Raw genomic sequence first — 25,073 nt, forward strand, 5'->3', positions numbered from 1 at the left:
AAAAAAGAAGAGAGAGCGCGCTTATATGCACTAAACAATAATTGTTAGTGAATGGAGGAAACTAAGAAAAAAAAAGGTGATAAAGTCAAGTGATATTTTAGTCTCAAACTGCTCAAATTATTGGTATTTGATGGTTAAACTTGTGTTTTGAGTGCTAAAGAGCAAGCAAAACAAAAAGTAGGGAACTTTAGCACTCAAAACAAAAAGTAGGGAAAGAGAGATGTGGCTTTATTTATTTTTTTATTTTCTTCATAGAGAGGTTTCTCTAAACAAACAGTATCTATAAACACACCAATGAGGTGTGGGAAAAAACAATTTATATATAGGAAGGTAGTGAAGTTATTTCTTGTGAAGAGGAAAGAGATAAAGAAAGAGGGTGCTATGAGTCTTCTTGTGTGGAATCTTTCTTTCTTTATTTTTAATAAAAAATGCTTTTCTACATGATCCACCCGTTGGGTTTGATCTTCTTATGCAGCCCTTTTCACGTGTTAGATTGATCTTAAAATTTGTGGATAAATAAGTTCCAAGGCTTCCTGATTCACTTTCAAGTTTCAACCCCAAATGCATATGTTTTTAGTTTTTAAAATCTGATTAGAAAATGTAACTTTGGAAAAATGGTTGAAAAATTAAGGCAGTTACTAGTAGAAATAATGGTTGGTGCCCCTTCAAGTTGCAGGGTCAAGGGATCAATTCGACTGCCCTCACTTTACACAAAGGTGTTCCCCCCTACCTCCTTCTCTTGCCTCTCCTTTCTCTTGAAATGTAATCCCTTTGTGTGCAAAAGTAGTGTAGGACGGAGAGGAAAAAAAAAAAAAAAAAAAAAAAAGAAGAAGAAGAAGAAGAAAGAAAGAAAGAAAGAAGGAAAGAAAGATGGGCCATCTGATCTTTAATTTTTCTTAATTACCCTATTATGAGTGTAAGTTCTTCTATTTTCAGAATCTAAAACTGAGTTCAGATTTATTTGGGATATTATTTATGAAGGGATTTTCTTATCAATACTCCTTTTGAGGTATAAAATAACGTGTCATCTTTCTAACAAAAAAAAAAAAAATAATGTGTCATCTTATTTTTTGCCCTCTTAGTACAACAAATGTGATAGTAACAACTCTTGCATGCATTAACTTTTAAAAATAAGACGATGGCAATCAAAAGAAGGTTATATGTTTTAAATATGAGGTCATTTGGACAGTCCCATATATGCATTTTTTATGAGTGAAAGAAAAAAAAAGAAGAAGAAAGATGTGTAACCTTAAGCTCAGTCAGCACGTCTGCTTTAATGAATTAATGTGTAATCCATCAAACTCCAAATTATAAGTAGGGATCTATCCACTCTGAAGAACTAGTGAAGTACTGTTAGAAGGGGTGCAAGTTCCCAACAAGCCAACACCCACCTGAAATCCATCCTGAGCCCGGCAAGGCCTGATGGGCCTTTCAGCCCACAAGGTGGGCCAAGGCCCGTCAGCCTGGGCTGAGGCCTTGGTTGAGCCTGATTCAGCCTAACATGGCCTTGTGTATATATATATATTTATACATTTTTTTATAGGGAAAATGCTGGATATGTCATTGGTATATCCAGATCTTCATCTATCTCTCTCCACCTCTCATTGGAAAACTCATATGCCCCTCCCATCCTAGCTCTCCCATTGATTGAATCGCTATCTCTAGAAAAGCCAATGGCATACCTAACCTCCTCCCTTTTTTTATAATATAAATCATAACATCAAAATAGGCCTTGGTTGAGCCTGACTCAGCGCAACCTGTCTTTGTATGTATATTTTTTATAATATAAATAATAACATGAAAACAAGAAGTAATGCAAGTGACTTGGGATATTGTCTAGTTTTATTTATAGACATTAAATTCTCCATTCCTTCTCTTAAGTTTTCAAAATGGGATAAATAATTTGTTTTTGCTTGAAAGCCGGAGAAAGGACTAAGAGAATGCACTCATTTTTAGTTTCACATCAGAAATCTAAGACGAGAAGAAGGGACCAAGAATCTATACATGAGAGGGAGAGATGATAGATATTTTCATTGGTTATTAACTCGAAAGGGGATATCTTAGTTGGTAAAGACCAACACTTCACAATTATTAGGTCATGATTTCAACAATTCTTGGTACTTATACCTATCAGAAAAAGTTAGTTCTTATTAGACGAACCAAATGGCCTAATTATAAAACAGGGCCAAGCCTGGCCTGCATTAAGGTTTTGGCTTGACCTTCTGACAGTCACATGTCTAGAATCTCCCACTATATTTAATTCTACCTCTCCTTTGCTTTCAACAGGGCTAAGCTTGTACATATACACTACACATACAGTTAGATGATGGCATGTGTTTTTTTTGTTTTCATAAATGTCCTCTTCACGCGCTCTTAATGTCAGCAGATGTGACAGAGCCTACACATATAGGTAGGTGGCCTGGTCTCTTGATGGTGAATTTGGATCCTCTCCAGCCAACTGAACCCTCCGACCCCATCTCAAACCATTAATGGGATAACCCTTGTTTATAATATAATTAATTGTGGTTTTTTCAAACCTTAATGCAATTGGAATTATCAAACTTAATCACGGAATGATAAGAAACCTGATCTTATAATAGTTGGTTAGAAACTACACCTATATTTACCTCTCATTTCTTCTTCCTTTCATTGTTTTGTGTATGTCCATTAGAAAAATAAAAAAGGACCCCAAGGCCCTGACCTGAAGGGTAAGGACTAAAGACCATGGAAGCATCACCACTTATTTGCGTGTGGGTTAAGTTTAGAATCTTCATTTTCCTCTCCGATTCACCTATTAAAAGTGGTTGACCTGCATGTCTCAATTATTCTTTTTCCATATTTCAAAGGCAATAAAACTAACCTTTTCTCCAGTACCTTCTTCAACCGTAAGTTTTAAATGTGAGGTTCCTTGCTTAGTTTAAGTTGGTATACCCACCATATACAATATGATTTCCCTCCATCTTCTAAGTTCAAACCAATATTAGCCTAATTACCCCTATAAGAACAGATACACCTTTATTAGTTGTCTCCTTTAGTTTGGAAGTTCAGAAAAGAAGAAAAAAAAAAAGGAACTGATCTAGAGCTTAGCTATGATGACAATGGCAGCAACAAGCAAAAGGGGACCTTATCTTAGTCTTATAACAGAGGGGTTGGGGAAACAAGAGAGGAAGATCAATGTGGATTTGGCTGGAGGAGCTCACAGAGTGGGTATCTTCCATGCATGGAAGGGTTTTGCATTGAAAAAAAGAGAAGTGGGAGGAGGGTGGTTGGCTGTGAAAGCCAGCAGCAGCAGTTATCAAAGTGTGGATCAGATCCACAGAAGGGTCAATGGGATTAAGGTGGGGAAGAGACATGGTAGCAGTGAGTGGGGGAAGGGAGGTGGTGGTGGTATGGATTTGCCCAGTCATGCATTCAAGCTTGGGAGGTTCGTGGAGGATCGGTTTGTCTATCGACAGACCTTCATTATCAGGTCTTATGAGATTGGACCAGACAAGACTGCCACCATGGAGACCCTTATGAATCTCCTCCAGGTTTGTTGTTCCCTTATAACTTCCCTATTATACTTGTCTACTACTTTTTTCTTTTGGATTCTTACCAAAAAGAATTGGTTATACAATTATTTTGGTAAAGATTGCAAAATCTCATTTTTTTTGTGTTCTAATTTTAATTGGACTTTATTTTTAACAAAACTGGGTATGGCTCATGTTAGAAAAGAATCCGCTCTGCAGAGTTCTTCCACCCACCAACCCCCCCCCCCCCGGCCCTCTTCTACTGTAACCTGCTATCTCAAATCTCTTCCTAGCTTTGATCTTGTTGTTGGCTGATTCTCCCGTCCCCGGGCCTCTTCCTCTCTTATTTTATTAATGGATGCAGGAAACAGCTCTGAATCATGTAATGAGCTCAGGCCTGGCTGGTGACGGTTTCGGGGCAACACAGGAGATGAGTCTCAGGAAGCTCATATGGGTTGTCACCCGCATACACATACAAGTTGAAAAATACAGTTGCTGGTAAGTCTTCCCATCACCCCTCCGTTCAATTCTAACGTCTTCCTCAAGCTAATTAAAGTTGTAGTTCATTTGTAATGTCTTCCTCAGGCTAATTAAGGTCGTCTTTCATATGCATTCTCGTACTAGAATCTGGTCCTAGAACACATTATAAAACCTGGTTTTTCTCTATTTTCTCACTTCAGAATGCGTTATTAAATCCAGAATCTATTCCAGGAATCCATACAAAGTGCAGCCTAAGTCTTTACTCATTTGTCATTAATTAGTTCAGCGTTACCATTTTACATCCCTTACCCCCCCCCCTCTCTCTCTCTCCTTCCCCCCCCCCCCCCACACAAAACAAAAAGAAAAAAATGGAAGAAAAGGGGACATTCCTAGTGCTTCAGATTATCTCTCCTACAAAACTTGTAGAAAATTCTAAAAGCATAATCACTTCTACTGGCCCCTCTTCTAAACAAGACCCAAGTTTTGAATAGGATCGACTTCAATTCTTCATACCAACCCATCAGGGTTTAAAATATGTTCCTGGAATCAGAAGAATCGGCTTATTCAACTATGACTAATGCCGATCTCGACAAACACTGATTCTGGCATGAAGTCCCACACCTAATCTGTGTGGTATATGGGATGCAAAATTGATGGAGACTGATCCTGTACTTTCTATTTCAAGTTTTTAGTCCTTGCAAACCCCATCTGTGTCACCAAAGAGGGGTGAAATATTTGAAGTGAGCATCGAAGAGTCTATTTATGTTTGTAGCAGTACCTCTCATCCCTCATCTGTGTCTTTTCTGTGCAACTTCTTCACAAACTGATGTGAAGAAATTTATGTTACAGGGGGGATGTAGTTGAGATTGATACATGGGTGGATGCACTGGGGAAAAATGGGATGCGCAGGGACTGGATAATAAGGGATTACAGCACTCAGCAGATCATAACAAGAGCTACAAGGTACAGATTACCAAACGAAAACCTTTCCCCCCCTCCCCCACAACCTTCCCCACAAAAAAAACCCACAGAACTCAACACTTCATCTATGTTCGATGCAGCACATGGGTAACCATGAACAGAGAAACAAGAAAGCTGACTAAGATCCCTGAACAAGTCAGAGAAGAGGTGAAACCCTTCTACCTGGATAGGAAAGCAACTGATGTAGCCACAAATGATAACAAGCAAATTGGAAAACTGACTGATGAAACTGCAGGGAGCATCAGATCAGGATTGGCTGTAAGTATGAACTTTGAGTACCCTTGGTTCTTTTTCCCTTCCTTTTACTTTTCCTTCAGGGACAAGGAAAGAACAGCATCATTCATGTGTGTTTAAGCAAAACCGATTAGTAGATGATTAGACGCAGACTATCAAGATAGCTAGTATTCTTGATTAACAGTCTCTCTCTGTGTGTCTATGCAATCCAGCCAAGATGGAGTGATATGGATGCAAATCAGCATGTAAACAATGTGAAATACATTGGATGGATTATGGAGGTATGAACCAAACCCACACCCTCACCCCCCCCCCCACCGCCAAAAAAAAAGTTCCTTAGACGGATAAGATGCAATAATACCTAATCTTCTATTTTCAGCAACCATTTGTACAGATTCAAATGAAAAAAGAAAGAAAATCCACGAATTGTTTCCTAAAAAATTGGCATATGGGATCATTTTCAATAGTAATTATTCATAAAAAACAAGAAGTACGAAAAGTTAGTAATAACATTCAACACCCATCACCTCAAAAAGCCAATGTTTGAGCTAGCAATCTGGACCTGCATTCTCAGGAAGCTATTTCACCAGAACCTACAGAAAATAAGTTGGATCTCTTTCCTCCATATTAATACAAATAATCCCGAATCAAAAGTAAGAATGGTGGTGAGATGAGAATTTGACCAGTGACTCAACTTGAAAGATGTAAAGAAAATTAACAGCCATTGCCTTCTCCTTTATTTGCAGAGTGTGCCATTGAATGTCTTGGAAGATTATGATCTCAGAAGCATGACTCTGGAGTACCGACGCGAATGTCGGCAGTCGCATTTACTCGAATCCTTGACAAGAATGAAAGCAAGTGTAGCTGAAGATTCCGACCCTGAGAATACAAGTACATTCGGAAGAGATTTTTTGGAAAGTACTCACCTTCTACGCATGCAAGAAGATACGGCAGAAATAGTTCGGGCAAGAGCAGAATGGCAATCCAAGTGACCTGCCACCACATAATGAAAATTTTCTATCCTCTTTATGTTTTTTTCTTCATAATTTCCCACAGGATTTGTGAATCATCACTAATCATTCATTCGTTTGAAGTTGGGAAGTTATAGGCATGATAACCTATTTCATCACTGTGGTCAGCTGCTTACTGCAGTTGGTTGGCGCATAGAGCAGTTAGAGCACTTGTGCCCAGGAGGTCTCGGGTTTGAGACTCCCATTCCACATCTAGTCCCCAACCAACTGTATCCCCCTACTTTTGTAACAGAAGAAAAAGACCTATTTCATCACTGTTTCAGATATTGTTCACTGCAGAGACTGACCAATTGAAGGTTCGTTCTCAAAGTCAAATAGTAAAACAAATTTTTCTTTTTCTTTTTTTTTTTTTGGGGGGGGGGGGGGGAAATAAGCCAGTTTATAATTAGCTAATAGAAAAATACACTTCTCTCATTTCATAAAATTAACAAGAAGCAAAATACATTTCCCTCACAAAAACAGGGTAATCCAGAATGCTCCAAAAATGCGGTACAGGTATGAGCTCAGCTCTAAAACCTCAAGAAACTCAACAAACAACAGAGACCAGCAAAACAACTAGGAATGTAACAGTACAAGGGGTCTCAAGCGCAGGCACATAGACCTGCAGGTCAGAGTCAATAATTGACAGAAATTTTGTCAAAATGGAAAAGAATGCAGTGGAAACTCCCTTGCATCTGAGGAAAGAATGATGAACAGATGAAGACTCACTTGCAGGCCAAATGTTCCCACAGGGTTGGCGGGAGGCGAAGAGAGAACATCAGAAACAAAAATGGAGAAAGAAAACACCGCTCTACATAACCTTAACTAACAGAACTCCAAGATGGCAGGCTTCCTCAAAGTACAACAGCAGCCTTCTCTGGGGATATACATGGGACTGGAAGGGCTATCAAAGGTTCATAGTGATCAGCTCCAGCGCCACACCAACCTGTACGATGCTGGAGAGATTTAAGAAATCGACTTGAAAAATACCAGTGAATTTTGCACAAGTAGTTACAGTCAGAAAATAAAAACTAACCCAAGTAAAAGTCAACAACAATAATTTACCAAGCAAATACAAAGAACAATAATTTATCTTTTTTCCTTTTGTTTCTTTGTCAAGTCGGACTGGACTCAAGATTACAACTTTGCAACCATATTTCATGAAAATAACAAGTGTGAGTGGTGTTTCCATGCAAGAAACAATTATATAGGTACCATAGTTGAAACCAGTGTTTTTAAGGACAATTGACCACTGATCTCTTTGCATGAGCAGTCCAATGTGCAGTCCATTTCTAAAAAACTGGGTTGGGACAGTGAACATAGAACAATAAACTGCAAGAATCTGTATGATGATAGATAGCTATTTACCTGTCCCTTTCATGAAAAGGAAAAATGGAGGATCACAAATTTGATCCCTCGGGTGATGAGGAAGGAAGAAAACACAATTTTCTTTGTCAACCATTCCATCTGATCCATGGGCTTGTACCTGTTAAAATTGGAGGGGGTGTTAAGAATGTCTAGTATATTTATGTTTCTGCCTTCCAAACAGCAATAAAGTTGAACTCAAGATTGCTCAAAGAACAAACAAAATTGCCTAGTAATATTAACTTCAGCAAAGCATGCTAGTCTTTCCATATTCATTGAGACTGCCTCGAATGATCTGTTTAAAATTTTTGTCTTGGTGCCTGAAGGGAATCATTCCTATGCAAGGTTGAGATTATACGAATTGTTTGTGATTCCAATCCTGCACCTGAAAGTGACACCACAGGCTAGACACTTCCAATTGAACCATCCATTGTTTATAGATTAATAACCACACCATGCAAACATGAAAACGTAATCAACCTTTTGAAGCTTATTGGGAGATACATGTTGGTCAGGAGACATTCAAATAAAAGGGAACAATGGAACAATGCTCATAGAACAAGCATAAGCATCATCATCTGTCTAAATAAAAGAGAATTTCAATATAAAATATTCTTGATGTATACTATTATACAAAGATAAGGCGGAAGAAGAATAAAAAGAAGAGTTGGAATGATTGGAACATCTTACCACATAAATCTCCCTCTTGAACTGGGTTGCTAAACTCTCTATTGCAATGTCATCTCCAAAAGCAGCTTCACGTCCTTCTCTGTTCTCATCTACAGTTAACAACCCCTCCTCAGTGTATTGCAATGTGACGATATCAAATTCATCATCAGGAGTACCAGAGACAGACATGTATTTGGCCCAACTAGGGGCATCATCCACTGCAATGCATCTCTCTTTATATACAGACTCCGCAGCTATTTCCCTACAATCATAAATTTGCAAACAAGGAAACAAATAACTAAACCAGAATGCCTAGATAGGATGAGTAACACATATAAACTATGGACATGAACAATCTACACCCCAAAAAAAAACAAACAAACATGAAAAAAGAAAAGACCATTATAATTATCTTTTACTATATAGCAGGGAATTTAGAAAATGGCGGGGGGATTTTCTTTTAAAATATTGGAAGTTTCATAAATTTCCAAGCCCAGCAAAGAGCACACAAAATAATGGCGTAAGTGGAAGGAAAAGAAAGAGTCGTTACGGTAACCTAAATATAGGGTCCAAAGAAACATGATAATGGACACTCAATAAATACATCTAAGAGACTCCATAAGACGCATTTAAACTTTAAATAATCTATAACCCAAAGAATGGGAAACCCGAAGAAATTACCTCTGCATTCCAAGATCAACAAGCTCGTTGATCGGTACATCAAGTCCCACTCGATCTTCCTTCTTGGCCAACAATTTGAGCTCCTGTACAACATGTATCCCCCAGCCAGATTTCAAATCGGGAGAATAGAGATGCTTAATGGTAACATCAATTGAATCCCTTTGCGAAGTGCCGTCAGATCCGAGATCATCCAGGAACCTTCTGACGGTTCGACGTCTGAGCTCTCTGGCATCGACGGCTAATCCCATTGCCTTCCGGGACGCCGTGAAAAGCCAGTTTCCGTCGGCTTCAACGTCTCCTCCATGGGATAGGCGGAAAATGATGGAAATTTCAGGGGATGAATGAGTGTCCGGTTGTTTCCAAAGAACTCCCTTGGTATGGAGCCTCTGCAAGTAGCGCGTTAGGGTTGACGGATAGATCACCGAGGTGGGAAATCGTAGTACCCGTGGCAAAATCTATATTGTTAATATGTTCAATGGGGCTAGCGCTGGCCGTTCTTTTCTAACGTATGGCTTTAATGTTTTGAAATTTATAACGGTTGGAAATTGGTGGCATTCGTTGGCACGTTTGATAACGTTCCAAAAAACGAGTTTCTACCGTTTTTGTTTTCAGAAACAACAAAATGGAGTAAAAACTGTTTTGTTTTATTTATTTTTAGAAATAAAAATAGAAATAGAAATTTTTACTTATTTATGGTTCAAGAAACGATCCAGATAAACTTGTTTCACCATTTCTAAAAACGACTTGTGGTCTTTTTTTCATTGGTTACTATCGACTTCTAAAAACATGACTTATCAAATACCTTCAATTCCGTTTCTATTTCTAGAAACAAAAATTTATGTTTCAACCGTTTAATGTAAAATGGTATAAAAATAAATTTTATTTAGTAATTTGCGACGCCACTTCATACAGAATGTCACTATTATAAAAACACTTTATACATTTTTTCTGTTCCATCAAATTAGATTTAGAAGCTTTACCATCAGTCACCATTAAAAAATATATCTTATAGATATCAATTATTATATTTTATTTTAAATATCAAAATACTCTTATCTTATTAAGTATGAAGTACCTAAAATATTCAAATCCACCCTGTTTCTTCCACTCTGTTCCTTGCGATTCCAATTCCAAGCTTCCTTCAATCCACCATCGGCCGCCACTGTTTCCCTCGCAAAAACTCACCGGTCCGGTGATGTTGTGGCCGTGAAATCTGTGGAGCGTAACACATGAGAATGGTTGATTGATGTACAATCTCTTCATGGAGTAAATCTCCAGTGGTACCCTGACCAACGTTATTCGAGATCATGGTAGGAATTGTCATATTAAGGGTCAGAATGTTTTGATTGGAGGAGATGGTGCCAAGATTGCTGACTTGGGTTGCACGAGATGGATCGATGAGGAGGATGAAGAGGCTCCAGCGATGCCGATTGCCGGAACCCCTGTTTTCATGGCACCTGAAGTGGCTCGAGAGGATGAACAGAGTTTTCCTGCCGACGTTTGGGCAAGGGATGTTTCACATCTGTAGATTCCCTTCACGTTTCTTTCCCTCCCCCTCTTCGCACTCTCTATCCCTTCGTGACTTAGAAGACTAGAGCTCCATCTCTCACTTTTGTCTTCAGCGATCACTTCCTTCCACCAAAAATTACCATTTATGCATGAAACGGAGTTGCACGATATGTCTGACGATTCAGATTACGCTGCGTCACAGCAGCAGGTAACTAATCTCTTGATTTTCTTGGGATTTCTTTCAATCTCTCTTTTTCGTTGCAACAAATTTCCTAGTTCGATTACTGTCCGTCTCAACTAACGCATCTTTTTCCAATTTTTATGGGCTTTCTCTCCCTATTCTTTGTCGCCTCCTGTTCTCTCTTTGATTTTTTTAGTAAATTCTCTTGTGAGATTTATTATTTGCCTCACATGTCTGCAGAGAATCCAAGGTGTAGTGCAAAGAACATAAGTACAAACCCTAATCTAACTTTCCTCATTCCCTGTTTCAATACTGATTCTCGCGATGTCTGCAGGCATTCTCAGCTCAACGAGAATCTCAAAGAGAAGGAAGCGTGAGATCGATCGAGCGATCTCCCTCCCAACTCCCAAGCAGTAACATTTCGATTTCAATGTCTCTTCTTCCTCCTTGCTTCCCAGATCTCCAAAGCAATATCGCTCTAAAATCGAACCTCCGAGTCTCTCTTCAATCATTCCTAACTCCGTCGTCGAAGGTGGAGAGAGCAACACTCAGATCGAACTCGTTGCTGCTTGGCTACAGAACAAGAACACGGAATGGGCATAAAAGCACATTCTAGGTGGTGCCTCGTTCTAGGATTTGAGAATGTTAATGCATACCAAAAGGCTTTTTTGACCCAGAATACGCTCTGAGAATACCAAACACAAACCCACAATCGGTTTCCTATGATGCCGATTGCCGGAACCCCTGTTTCTGTACTGATTCTCAACGTTCTTCCTTCTGTGTTTTTAGTCTTTGATTTGAACGGTTTTTCAGTCGTAGTGGTGAAGAGGAATGAGTTTTAATGAATAGTGTATAACAGTCATTTTAACTTTTCACTTAACAGTGACAGATGGTAAGGGTCTGAGTCTAATTTGATGAACCAGAGAAAGTGTTTTCATAATAGTGGTATTCTCTATGAGGTAGTGTGATAAATTATCTTTTTTTTATTGGTTCTGATGTGCTAGACAAATAGGAGGAGAATTTTTGTATTCATCCAATTAGAAGTGAAAGTGCAATTTTTTTCTGATGCTGATTAGGCTGGATGCAAAGCGTGGCCGATGACTAGGTAAATTAATAATATGTATGTTCATTGGATGGAAAGACCAAGAAGGTTTGGGTAAATGATTTCACTGAGGATCTCATTATATGACATTAGTTTCATTTTTTTTTCTTTGCTATTCTATTCTATTAAGCGCCATTGACTAATGACAAGCCTACGAAGCGCTAATCTCAGAATTTATGGAAGGGATCTCTATGCAATCTGCTTCTGACGGGATGAGTTGCTTCTTTTGACAAATAAGAATGCTTCTTCACTACCTTGTGAAAGAACATTTATTTATTTATTTGTTAAGATATTTTTCTTCCTTTAAAATTGCTGATGCTGGAACTAGATTAGACTATGATTGGTGAGATATCATCTATTAGTTGAAAAAGATCTCCTACATCATATCAGATTTGAGGTGACAATAGATTGCTTAAGATGTTTTATTTCAATGACACCATCATTTAACACATAATTCTTGATACAATTTTGAAATTTTTTTTTTTTCTTCTTAGAGACACTTAGAATAAATCCTAAATTTTTGCCTGTGCAAACCAAAGAGAATGATGGATTTGGGTTGTACCATGTCTGAAATCAAGTGGATTTATTTTTTAACCCATACTAACTTTCTATGCCATATTTATCACGATATATCCTACTTATACACTTACCATCGTTGCTTGTTCGCATAAGCACTTGCTTCTTTCTAGTGTGCATCATCACTTATGGAGCAATGAAACTTCTACATGTGTTAATGCACCCTTATGCAACATGCAACCAGCAACCAGCAACTATGAGCTAGCTTATCATAGAGCACCCTTGCCTCAACTCTGTTAGGGGTTAAGTAGCAAAAGAAAAAAAAAATGCATATGAGCTTCTATTGGATTTGTCAACAATGAAAAACGATTGCTGCCAATATGTCCGGAAGTTTCATTTATGTTAAATTTAGGTTAATAAGATCAACGGAATACGATTTCTACCAACATGTCCAGAAATTTCATTTATGTCAAATTTAGGTTAATAAGATCAATGGAAAGCGATTGCTACCTTCATAGCCACTTTGGGGATGGGGTATGGGACAAAACAATCCATCTATGCAATTCAGATAGTGCCCAACGAAGGGGAACTTTCCTTTGGGGGTAGTGACGACCCTCTGAATAGGACTTCGACAATGCTACGATCTTGTCATGGAATGAAAGGGCAGAAAAGTCACTATATTGGGTTGAGAAAAAGATAGGCGGTAGCTCCACGGTCTCTTGGTTGAAATAAGACCCACAGGCCCAGGAATTAGAAAACTCACTTGGGCCAAGAATGTGCGTAGTCTCATATCAACTCGGGTGTGGGCCTGCACAGGGTAATTGGTGAATTTTGAGCGTAATTGATCCTAAGTGTGAGCCTGGTGTAGCCCAGCCCAATTTGATAGTTACAACCCTGCCACCCATGCGGCCATGCCAAGTCAATCTGTGTAGTAAAGACCAACCGATAACATCTCAGACCAGACCAGACCAGACCAGACCATACCGGTCGAGTAATTGGTATAGTCTCAATTTTTTTTGCTTTAAAAATTTTGTAGTTATTGTTCAGTCCCCGGTCTGGGTCAATTATCTACCTACGGGCAACCCGATTAAAACACAAGTAAACTGATGGGTTATGGACCGATGTTTACCCATCTATTTATCAATTAACCAGCCATGGCCTGATTGTGGACCGAGTAATCGAGATCAATTACAAGACGGATTGATTGAAAAATAATTGGGTAGTAGGACTAATTAATTATTTGGTTCAATTTCGGTCTGATCCCAAAATGAGTAATGCATATAGTCATTTTTGGTGTTTGATAGCAAGGAAAATTCATATAATTCCTTGAGAAATGAAATATATTTTAGATGAAATGTATATATTTCTTTAATTTATAGAGATTTTTCTATTTTTACCAGAAAAAATAGAGATTTTTTTATTCATTTTTTTCTTTATTTTCAAAAGAATTAGTTAAAAAATCATGTAAGGGTTAAATTCAATTCTCGTAGGCCCTAGAATTTTCGCAGGTCTATTTTTCCATTTGGTGAAGCCTTTTTGAACTGAAATTCGATCATCTTCATGACTATAACCAGGGAGAGGGTTTTTCATGCCACCCACGTACTAATTTTGACATCTAGCAGTTAGTGAGCTGAGCTACTACCACTGCAAATCGTTAAGTAGGATCAAGAATTTATGTTGCACCAACAAAATAGTAGGAGAATTTATGGAGAGAGAGAGAGAGAGAGAGAGACAGTGTCCATGTAATATTGTCCATTTTGGGTTCATAGCCCGCATGGTTTTAAAATATGCCTACATCAAAGCGTTCGCCCCTACTTGTACCTAAACAATGTGGGACTATCTTAATCGTCCCTAAAACTAATTTTGACCAACAACATGTGCAAAAGAATCCACATGCAAATGATGTGTGGATCTTTTGCCTTTTTTCCCCCCTAATATTCTTCCTATACCTGTACTAAAACTATATTAGATAGGGAGTAAACCAATCCTGACAGTATCAATATTGTGCAATAAACTCATGTCAAATAGGGATGTGAACCAATCCAATTGATACATATATGTATCACTATCAACAAGACCGACACCATTATGGATACTCAAAATAGATTGAAAGTTTTTTTATCTCCCCACATTGCCCATGTAGTGAGGTTGCAGGTGAAAAATTAGAATGGAACCTTACCATTAGTAGAATTTAAACGAGAGGAAGCATTTTTTATGGGAAAATGCGACTCCTGAGTATACATAGACCAATAAAAATGATAGGAGACGTGATTTTTTATTTCAAAAGGACTGATGGGTCATTTCAGCCCATGTGTCTGCCTCTGACGTAGAGCCATACCCTAGTGAATCCATTTACCCTTTTAACTATGCAAGAAAGAAGTGTGGGTCCCATGTCCACGGGGAGAAGGATTGACACATCAGCATCAGTTAGAGTCAAACATGTGATAATGGCCACGTAGCTCGCTAGCAATTGGCAGTTGCCGCATCCACCAGCAGATCGTATGACGTGTGATCGTACAGACAGAATGATTTATTCCCATATATTTTTCCAAGAAGGGTATCACGTGGAAGGAATCTAAAAGTTTACTCTGAGGGCCCAGATGTGAGATGTGGGTCCAACTCTCATAAAATATGCGTCAGATCTGACCCGATCTTTTCGATTCTTTGTAATACAATCTCTATATATGATTAATATGTCCATACATTAAGATTAGGTAATTCTTTCTAAATGGTCTTGTTTTGTTGAAAGCTTTCTATTCAATGATAAATGGTTTTTTCTTAACGGTTTCACTATGAAGGCATCAGATTATCTTTTTGTGCGAGGATATATATATATATATATATTTTTTTTTTTGACAGAAACAAAATGTTACTGAAAAAAATCGGACAAGAAGGAACTCTTGCCAAGATATGAGTTATTTACGAGAAAGGGTGGGGGCTGAATCCACCAAGTATGAGAAAGACCAAAATTAAGAGCACCACTTGCAAAGAAATGGGCTTCCCTATTAGAACTACGTGAAATGAAACAAAAGAGAACTAAAGCAAAATCTAGAGAAAGTACAAAAATAACATCAACTATTTCTAAGGTTGCCCAATCAAGAGACGTAGAGATGCTGTTGAGGGTCTGGATAAGAGGCTAACAATAAAAAAAGATCGACAAAACATAGAGCCCCAAGCTTTTAGCTAAGAGAAGAGCGTCACAGACTCCTTAAGCTTCCATGGCCGCAGCTGAATGACCCCAACTAGATTTGTACTTCGCTCCGATGAACATCTTTCCCTTGTCATATATAATTGCACCTCTCACACATTTTTGAGAGTTTGATAGCCATGCCCCATCAACAAAAGAAAAAGCATTGTCTTGCGAGAGAAATGGAATTTAAAAATCAACATGTAAGAAATGAGGGTGATCATTATGAAGGGGAGTGCAAGAAATAGCAATATGAACCATACCCAATCTGCTCTCTTCAGCAGAACAATGAAAAGCTGAGATAGTAGACTTCAAATTTAGTGAAGTCTACGGATTGAGATTAAGAATCCATTGCTTTGATACAATTTTTTGCGAATCTCAAGAAACTCAATTCTAAAAACTTATTTATAAGACGAGGAAATTCAAGACTATATAAATTTATATCAAATCTCTTAGATCGATCATAACATGAATGAATGAGAATCATTAGGAATTGTAATGGAACTTAGAATGGAATGAAAGATTGAATAAGAAGCAATTAATAAATACGAATTTATTATCCAATAGTTAAAAATGTATTGAATTGAAATAGTTACGGTGGGGAAAACTTCACTGATAAAAAAAGTAAAGAAATAAAAAGATGGTGGGATTAGCCACCAAACATGAGCTACAAACAAAGAATATATATGATATAAAAATTAGCTAATATGTCGGCCTCAACACTAAAGTGGTTGAGAGTAAACAGAGAAACTAAAGAAAAGATGTCTTCATGTTGATACTTAGAAGCCCAATCTAACATAGAAACACACTTGTGAAGGCCCCTCACGATCATATATAGAAGAATAATATACTCATTGCTTGATCTATAAGCTTCTTGTAAGTAGTATCCCATTGATCACGAATTGCTTCACACTCCATAGAAAGAGAGGACAAACCAGGACTACATCGGCTAATCGTTGCAATAGATATACAATGTAGATAAGTTGCAATGAACTTGGTACGAGCCGTAAACTCAGACGTCCTAAATTCGATTCCCACTAGGTACATCTTGGGCCACTCACACGGGGGTGTTTAGTGTTCTTCACTGCTTTCAGTGAAAGCTAAATTGTTCTCATTCAATCCCGGTATGACCCGGTCCATGCGATTGTGGAGTCAATAAGGACCCGCGGGACTAGTCAGGCCGAAGGCCTGGATACTCATCGTTAGTAAAACATAAAAAAAATTGATGGCACCCCGCCTCCCATACCATCGTCCAGCCAACCAAGCCCTGGCCCATTAGTAAAATTATATAGGGACAAAATTTTTTGATCACAGGTTCAAAACTTGGAAACAGCTTCTTCTGCGAAGCAGGGGGTAAGGCTGCGTAGACAGTTGTCCCTCCCAGACCTTGCAGTAACAGGAGCCTTGTGCATTGGGTTGTTCTAAAAAAAAAGGCTATTGCATCATAGGCACAAGTGTATGCAATGACCACCATGCCCCTGCCTAAGATGAATTTGGAGAAACAATCCATGACTGAGAGAACCCATTAAAGGTAGAGAACTATCTTCTGGAGATGGAGACCCCCTCCAAATAGGAGGAAGCAAAGAGACTATACCAAAGTATGCACAACAGTTTCAAATTTATTATGGCATTTTTGAGAGGGCCAAGACTTTCAGCCCTATGAACTCGCAGCTCGGTGGGTTAAGGGGCTTAACGGTGGTGGTCTTAGAGGCAAGGATCTTTTTCGCTTTTTTTATGTTTTTTGGTGAAAGATCCTTTTGGCTTTCAAAGTATCAACGTTGTCGAGGCTCCACATACATGCTATTAACCTAAGCGTAGTAAGCGTATGTATTAAACTATGCTCGGGTCCCCTCCCTCCCCTCCCCTCCCCTCCCCTCCTTATGCACCGCTGGCCATCCTTTTTATGAATCGCTTTCTAAGGGAAAGAAAGATTTTACTTTCATCATTGGGAGAAAAGTTAAGAGACGTACATGACGTCTTCGGCTGTTACCAACCGCATAACTGGCAGCTCCTCCTCTACCACCCACTTCGTCACCCGCGTCGTTCTCATTATCATTATCATATCTCTCTCTCCCCTCCCGGCTCTTAATCCTCGATCCTCAGCCAGCCATTCGCTGGAGATGACATCCTCAGCCAGCCATTCGCTAGAATTCAACCCTATAAACTTTGGAAGTGACATCCATTCTATGCGATTTCACACACTTCATAACAAGCTTCTACGAAAACTCATTCTGGTTTAAGTAGCCATTTGTAAGTCTCTCCACTTATGAGAACATTCTCATACAACCCTATGATGGACACCTGGATTCTATGAAGTCATTATCTTTAATGCATTGGACTTTGGTTTAGTGAAATATTGATGCCAATCACAAGACCACACTTATGAGAACGTTCTTATACAGGCCTACGATGGATACCTAGATTCCATTAAGTCATTCTTTTTAATGCATTTTAAACTTTGACCTAGTGGAATCCAAGTGGTGATCACAAGACCACACTTACGAGAACGTTCTCATACATGCGTGTGATGGACACCTGGATTCCATTAATTCACTCTCTTTAATGCATTTTGGACTTTAGCTTAGTGGAATCTAGGTGTCAATCACAATACCACACTTACGAGAATGTTCTCATATATACAAGCATGTGATGAACACGGAGATTCTATTAAGTCACTATCTTCAATGCATTGGACTCTGGCATAGTGGAATCCAAGTGTTGATCACAATACCGCACTTACGAGAACGTTTTGGACTCTTGGATTCCATTAAGTTACTCTCTTTAATACATTGGACTTTGGCCTCGTGGAATCTAAGTGTCGATCACAAGACCACATTTACTAAAACGTTCTCATACAAGCCGATGATGGACACCTGGATTCCATTAAGTCACTCTCTTAATGCATTGGACTCTAACCTAATAGAATCCAAATGTCGATCACAAAACCACACATACAAGAAGGTTCTAGATTCCTCCTCCAAGGTCTCTACCTGACGATCAATTACTCTTCCCTTGGAACCTTACACTCCAAGGTATCTTCCGAACGACAAATAATCTTTTCCTAGAAACTTCACTTTGGCAACATTGGCCTCTTCCATTGTTGGGACGAGCACTGTATGCTCCAATACCACTTATACGAATCTCAAGAAAACTCTCCCCTAAAAACCTGCCTATAAGATGAGAAACCTAAGATGAATCCAAATCCTCTCTAGCACCCAATGCACATCTGATGGCTGATAGCATCTGAATATGCACTCTAAATCTTCCCATGTGCGAAGACCACATCTACATCAACCCACACAAAATCTCTGAGGCTGTGTTTGGTAGCCAAGAAAAGAAAAGAAAAAAATGCACATTTTGTACTTTTTTCTTTGAGTGAATAATTTTTCTTTCCACTTGGTATGTCTTCACCCAAGAGAAGATTCCCCTCTTCAAATTCAAAATTCCTCTTGGGAATTGTGAAGTTTTCTTTTGTTCCCCCAAAAATTTTCTTGCCAAAAACATAAGAAAACATGACAAAATATGAAAAAATAATGATTACACAATGATTTCCCATGTGCCTATCTCTCTCTTAAAATTCAAATTTTTTGAATTTTTTTCTTCTCTTTTCTTTTATTCTCTTGGTAACCAAACATACATAATATTTTTATTTTCTTATCATTTCATTTCATTTCATTTCTTCTCTTTTCTCTTTTCTTTTCTTTTCTTCTCTTAGCTACCAAACATAGCCTTACATAAGCAATTGATATGAGATCGGAACATTTTATAAAAATAAAAAATGTCGGATCGTACACATGTTCCTCCCCTAAGATGAAACGTATCGAAATTTCTTCTAGACAAAAGGAATCTTGAATGAACAACACTTAAATTGAGAGACGAAAAATACCAAGAGAATGATGAAGAAAAGTACACGAAATTGTTCTTTTATTTATGGATTTAAATAGCTGTAAGAAAGAAAAGTACAAACTCACCAAAATTTTCTACAGCTTTCCTCCATAGATTTATACTGAGAGAATGAGAGAGAGAGAGAGAGACACGAAAGGACAGAGTGATGAAATCTATACATATAAAGAGAGAGAGGGAGAAAGAAAGGGGAAGAGGAAAGGTTGATGAACCAGAAAGGATGACTAGAATTCTGGAATGGCGAATGCTAATGCTTAATTACTCAAACTTTTTTACATAATTGAACAGGCGTTTGGGTTTTCGTCACTGAAGATCTGAGGTGGATACGCATGTTCCATGGCGTATTTGGGGGTATAGTAGTATGGATAGTAGTACAGTAACTCATTCTTCTTCAATTCCACCACTTTAGTCTCCTCTTCCCCTCCTCCTCCTCCTCCTCCTGCTACTTCCTCCGCCGCCGCCTTCGCTTCTCCTTTTTCTTCTTCTTTCTTCTCTTCCTTCTTCTCTCCGCCTTCTCCTCCTCCCTTCTCTTTCTCTTCACCCTTCTTTTCGTCCTTCTCCTCTTTCTTCTCTGGCTCTTGCTTCACGATCACAGCGCGCTTCCCTGTTCTCTTGTAGACATACTCAACCAGATTTGGTGGGTCGAACACGCCCTTCACCGTTACCTGTGAGCTCTTCAGATCCGGATCCACAGCTTCAACTCCTGCAAAATCAAATCCCAAGATTCAATATTTTCACCATCAAATCTCTTATTCCCATTTCTAATTTGGCCATAAAAGTTGAAAAATCTTCAAGGATTTGCCACCTAACAATTAGATGGAGATTTCATTACAAGGATCTGTAAGGATTTTTAATTAATAAATTAGATACTCTTTTCAATTAGTAGTCATTGATTGGAGTTGAACATTGTCGGAGATTCTGAAGATCCCAAAAGGGTATTATTAAAAAAGAAAAGCAGAAAACTTGTTGAGATCGGCGAAGAAGAAGAAGAACAGAGTATTCACCTTTCATTTTCAGTATACATTTTCTGATTTTCAGAGTGCAAGCTTCGCAGTGCATGTAAACTTTTAATACTACTACGATCACCTGAGGCTGCAGGAAGAGAACGAATTAAATAAAATAAAATCTAGAATCAAATTGAAACAAAGCAGAACCCAAAATGGAGATGAAACAGAGGGGGAATCCAAACAAAAGGAGATACAGATCTGAAGCTCTTCTGTGTTATCTTCAATCATGAACGGACCTCTTCTTTCTTCTCCTCTGATTTAACGTTCTCTTTTTTGTCTTCATCTTTCTTTGCATCTTCTGCCGGAGGTTTCGGTATCGGGGAGAGAAGCTCAACATGTCTATGACTCTTCCGTTGAACTCTTTCCAAAACCTTCAAAGGATCGGCCTTTTCACCCTTCACAATCACCTTATGAGTCTTGCAATCAGTCTGAACATCTTCTACTCCTGAAGAACACAATACATTGGATCGAGTTCACCTAGAAAGTTATAAGAGGCAATAAAAACAAGGAAAATGGGTTCGATACTCAAACCTTCGAATCCTCTCAAGCTTCTCTTGATCTTCCTTGCACATCCCTCGCAATGCATGTAGACTCTGAGAACAATCTCTTTCGGTGAAGGTGGCTCCTTGGATTCCTTGGTGTCGGCATCTTTGGCATCCTTCGACTCCTCTGTTTTCGCCTCTTTCTTTTCCTCCTCCTTGGGTTTCTCAGCCTTGGCTTCCTCCTTCTTCTCTTCTTCTGGTTTCTTTGCCTCTCCATCTGCACTCTTAGATTCTTCTACCTTCTTGTCTTCCTGCAAAAACAAAGAAAGAACAATTGGAAAATGGATCGAGCTCTTCTTCAGATAAGAGAAATTAAGGAATAGGGTTCTTTACCTCCCCCATTTTTCTTCTCTTCCCTTCCACTGTTCTTCTTCTACTACCTTGGAATTGCAGAAATGCGAAGGATGAGCTATAAAGACGAGCGAAGCGCTTCAGGTCTCTGTCATGCCTATCTCCTTTCGTCTTGCCTTACTCATTGCCTGAGCCTGAGGCTCTTTCTCATGCGATACAACACCTCTGTATCTCACTCCAGTCAATCTGGTGTACCTACTTTATAAGGTTTATACCATCAGATGTGGATCTATAAGGTCATCATACGGTGATGAGAGGGCGGAGTCTCCGACTTCACACAGTAGAGGTCCAAAGGGATCCAGACGAATGGTGGTTATGGTGGGCTGGATGGACGTTTTGGGCCATTGGACTCTTCTAGTATTTACTTACATTTGTACGAAGTCTTCAACCACAGTCAGTTCATAGCAGACTCTATTTGTAACTGAATCCTTTGCCGGGGAAAACCACGTTCACGCTGCCAGTATTGCATGCTCACACTCTTCACGTTCTTTCTTTTTCCTGACAATGTAGGTATCTTAATCGGTTTATTCATTTTAGAATCTTTATCATGATCCTCCGTTTAAGTAATCAGTCCTCCTAACAACTCATATGTTAGGAGGTATGGTTTATTTAAAAACAAACAGTCGGATATCGATGTTTAATCAAATTACTAATAATTGAGTTAAACGTGCTAACGATATATTTAATTCTAAACGATCTTTAAATGTGTCAAGCTTAATTAATTGATCGATCTTTGTTGGGCGTTTATCGAGTAGCACCCTTGCACTGGGTAAAAATCAGGCCGGTCTGGTTCAAACTTTAACAATCAGGTTAGGTCGAGTCTATTGGGCCGAGCTTGGAATTGACAATCCCTAGTTTGAAGTATCAGTTGATTCAGCCAATTCGAATTGGTATCAACATAGGTCGATCACATATCACTAGAATGTTTAGATCAAGGGTACAAATAATAATAATAATAATAATTTTTAAGAAAAACCAAAGGCATAACCTTTTGATCCAAGCCGATACATACTGATTTCATATCAATTTTCAAGATGAACGATCTCCGATTCAATACTATGTACTTAAACCATGATGTGGGCTTCCCAATATACGAATCATAATGCATTTCCTGTGCATCTACTGTTATCACACGTACGATACCAATATACATTATCAAATATTGTAGAATGTAACCTAAGGAACAAAGTTGTACACACTGCCAGTGGGTGTGGACCTCTTATACTCCACACTCTCTCCTCTCTAACATGGGTTCCCTATATGCTAACGGTCAAGTGTTATCTCTTGCGGTCCCTGCCTCGATGTGTAGAAGCTATGACACACCGACATTTTGTGGATTCCTACACACCGGCATTATGTGGATCCAATGCTATAAATAACTAATTAAATGAGCTTCGAGTTGAAGAATTTGGATGGGTAGGACTTCCTGGGTAGAAACATCGTCCATCATGGTTGGGTAAAAAGATGATTTTGTAGAAACATAATTCTAAAAGCGATGTAGAAAATAATGAAAAAATAAAAACAAACAATATACATAGTACTATCGAGGGATTGCACTAGTACTGTCTGGATTAAACTGCAACGAAATATGAGACATCGTACACCAAAGATTCTTTTCTATGACTCATACCATTGACAACATATTTATATTTTCAAATAAAATCCTTTTTTTTTTTCTTTTTTTTGGGTGTGGTGTGGGAGTGGGTTATCTATACACTAGAATATGACAAGATTTGTTCTCACAAGCTCCTCCCCTTGGTGTCGCTTCAAGCTGAAGCTGTCTCCACTAGTCTAAGCTAGTGTTCCCAATCCAATTATATATCCTCTCATGCATATCAATGCACTTCCTATTCTTTATCTATAGTTATATATGATTTTTTCAATAAATTGTTTTGCAACTTTACCAATTACATTTGACTTAAAACTTGACAAGTCAACATGCGACTTTGAGAAATGATTGCTTACAAAATTTCAGCCTAACTTGACTTGCGACATAGTGATAATTGTCATGGCGACCCAAAGAGAATTACTGAATTGAAAATTCATGGAACTTCATGCTACTTTTGTCACAATATCATTTTCTTATAATAATTTATCTGAGAAATTTTTTTACAATTGGATTGTAGAAAAAATACAACTATCAATAGCCATAAATGTCTGACTTTATTTATAAATAGTTGATAATATCTTTCACAGTTCCCCTATATCCTATAGACATCAACTGAAACCATCAATCCAAAGAACCATTTGAAACCATCAATCCAAAGAACCGTTGATGTGAGAAAACTCAGTTTTAATTAATTTGAGAATAACAATATTAAATATGATCTAAACAAAACAATATGTCAGTTTCTATGGTGAAATCAACTTCTCAGTCCCACACCCAATTTTAGGTTGGTGGCATGTCAAGGTAGTGGGACCAAAAAGCTGTGGAGGGAGATAAAAATAAATAAATAAGTAAAAAAGTAATTATAAATTACAAGAAAGATAAAAGGAATATATTTTTATGGATCAAGTTTTATTCACCTAAATTAGAGAATCTTTTTGTTCATAACCTTTATTGCTATTGGATGAGACACTTCAAAACTTTCTACTATAAAGGAAGAGAGAATGACTATATACTGATAGGGGAATTTCTTCACCCTCAGTGAATGCAAAATTTTAAATTCTAATTAAAAAAATAATTTTTAACCTTTTTTTTCTCCTACTCATTTCTTATCTCTATCATATCTATGTAATCTGTGACCAATCTTTAGAGGTGATTCTAACTTTTTTTCGTACTGTTGCTTGGAGTCAACAATTCTCTTGTAGTACTTTTTGTTTTTTATGGTTGGTGAAGTACAATTCGTGCAGTAGTACTAGGAAAATTATAAAATTTATGGAGAATTAATTTGGTTTCCTAGTACGCAAGCTTCAAGAAAGGAATAAATAGGGAACATGGTTTGAGGAGACCGAATCGACCAATTGAAATTGGTGGGAGCAAATTGATATTGGATTGATCTTGATTCTTGACTGATATGATATTGATTCATAGATCCCATTCTCCATATCAAGATCTCAAACCATAGAAGGAACACATCAACTTGATTAGTCTTATCAACTCTATCCCATTTTCTTACCAAAAAAAATCTTAATCTCATTTTAGACAATACAAATTAAATATCATCACCTTACCAATCTTACATATCAATGATCAATTTTATATATAATTATAAGGGGGAAAAAAAAATTAAAAGCATACAATGCTACCAGAGTGCAGATCAAGATATGAAAAATCTGGAATTGGAATCTAGGTTGGTCTCGGCCTAAAAACCCTAGAATCTACTTTTACATTCCTATACCTACTAAGTCAGTTGGGATCTATCCGATCTAGATTGGCTGGAATTAAGAATTCAAGATCAGCCTTTTTTATGTTTAAATCTCTGATGTAGATTACATCATACCTTTGAAATAGATTTTACAACATTTTAATAAATGAATGTGATACATTTGGAATGCACCTAGGTTAAGACCCATCAAACCTGTTGATCTATTTATAATGAGCTGTGAGCAATCACTAACAATCTCATGCGATCCTATGTCGATGATATCATTCTCTGCACCACCATTAGTGTGACCTACGAACTCTTGTATAGTAGGCTACCCTCTCCCATAATTATATTACCAATTCTATCACAATTAATTGGTTTCCCAAGTTTCGTCTGGACGAGTTGGTTTATCCATCAACCTATGAATAATGTTTCATGTTCAACTCAAACTCAAATGCTTACTCTTTTGAAATGGGGTCCAGGTAGTTCAACCAAGATAAGAATAAGTCATTTTCTTAATCTGTTTTTAATCCGTTGT

At 38.0% G+C, this 25,073-nt stretch overlaps 3 protein-coding genes across 4 annotated transcripts; 1 reads left to right on the top strand and 2 right to left on the bottom strand.

The window, feature by feature from the left end:
* The first annotated feature begins 2,948 nt into the window (after positions 1–2,948).
* Positions 2,949–6,497, top strand: LOC122080975 (palmitoyl-acyl carrier protein thioesterase, chloroplastic-like). The gene is made up of 6 exons (XM_042647880.1): positions 2,949–3,530; positions 3,874–4,007; positions 4,839–4,952; positions 5,051–5,228; positions 5,417–5,485; positions 5,951–6,497. Exons 1-6 carry the CDS (start codon positions 3,090–3,092, stop codon positions 6,194–6,196), a joined length of 1,182 nt encoding a protein of 393 aa, XP_042503814.1. The 5' UTR covers positions 2,949–3,089; the 3' UTR covers positions 6,197–6,497.
* On the bottom strand, positions 5,631–9,439 carry LOC122080985. Of its 2 annotated transcripts, none has more exons than XM_042647890.1 (5): positions 8,930–9,439; positions 8,270–8,510; positions 7,583–7,700; positions 6,131–7,160; positions 5,631–6,042 (listed from the first exon to the last, which is right to left on the bottom strand). In XM_042647890.1, the coding sequence occupies exons 1-4, from the start codon at positions 9,175–9,177 to the stop codon at positions 7,069–7,071; spliced, it is 699 nt and encodes a 232-aa protein (XP_042503824.1). In that variant the 5' UTR covers positions 9,178–9,439; the 3' UTR covers positions 5,631–6,042; positions 6,131–7,068. The 2 variants fall into 2 exon arrangements, with proteins under 2 accessions (XP_042503824.1, XP_042503833.1); XM_042647899.1 differs by having other exon boundaries at positions 6,131–7,170.
* Positions 9,440–19,331: 9,892 nt separating this feature from the next.
* LOC122076804 (heavy metal-associated isoprenylated plant protein 7-like) lies at positions 19,332–21,571 on the bottom strand. Its single transcript, XM_042642411.1, has 5 exons — positions 21,210–21,571; positions 20,866–21,127; positions 20,571–20,779; positions 20,332–20,419; positions 19,332–20,030 (listed from the first exon to the last, which is right to left on the bottom strand). Exons 1-5 carry the CDS (start codon positions 21,216–21,218, stop codon positions 19,600–19,602), a joined length of 999 nt encoding a protein of 332 aa, XP_042498345.1. The 5' UTR covers positions 21,219–21,571; the 3' UTR covers positions 19,332–19,599.
* Positions 21,572–25,073: the final 3,502 nt, after the last annotated feature.

This window comes from Macadamia integrifolia, chromosome 1, assembly GCF_013358625.1.
Source record: "Macadamia integrifolia cultivar HAES 741 chromosome 1, SCU_Mint_v3, whole genome shotgun sequence".
NCBI classification, from domain to species: Eukaryota; Viridiplantae; Streptophyta; class Magnoliopsida; order Proteales; family Proteaceae; genus Macadamia; species Macadamia integrifolia.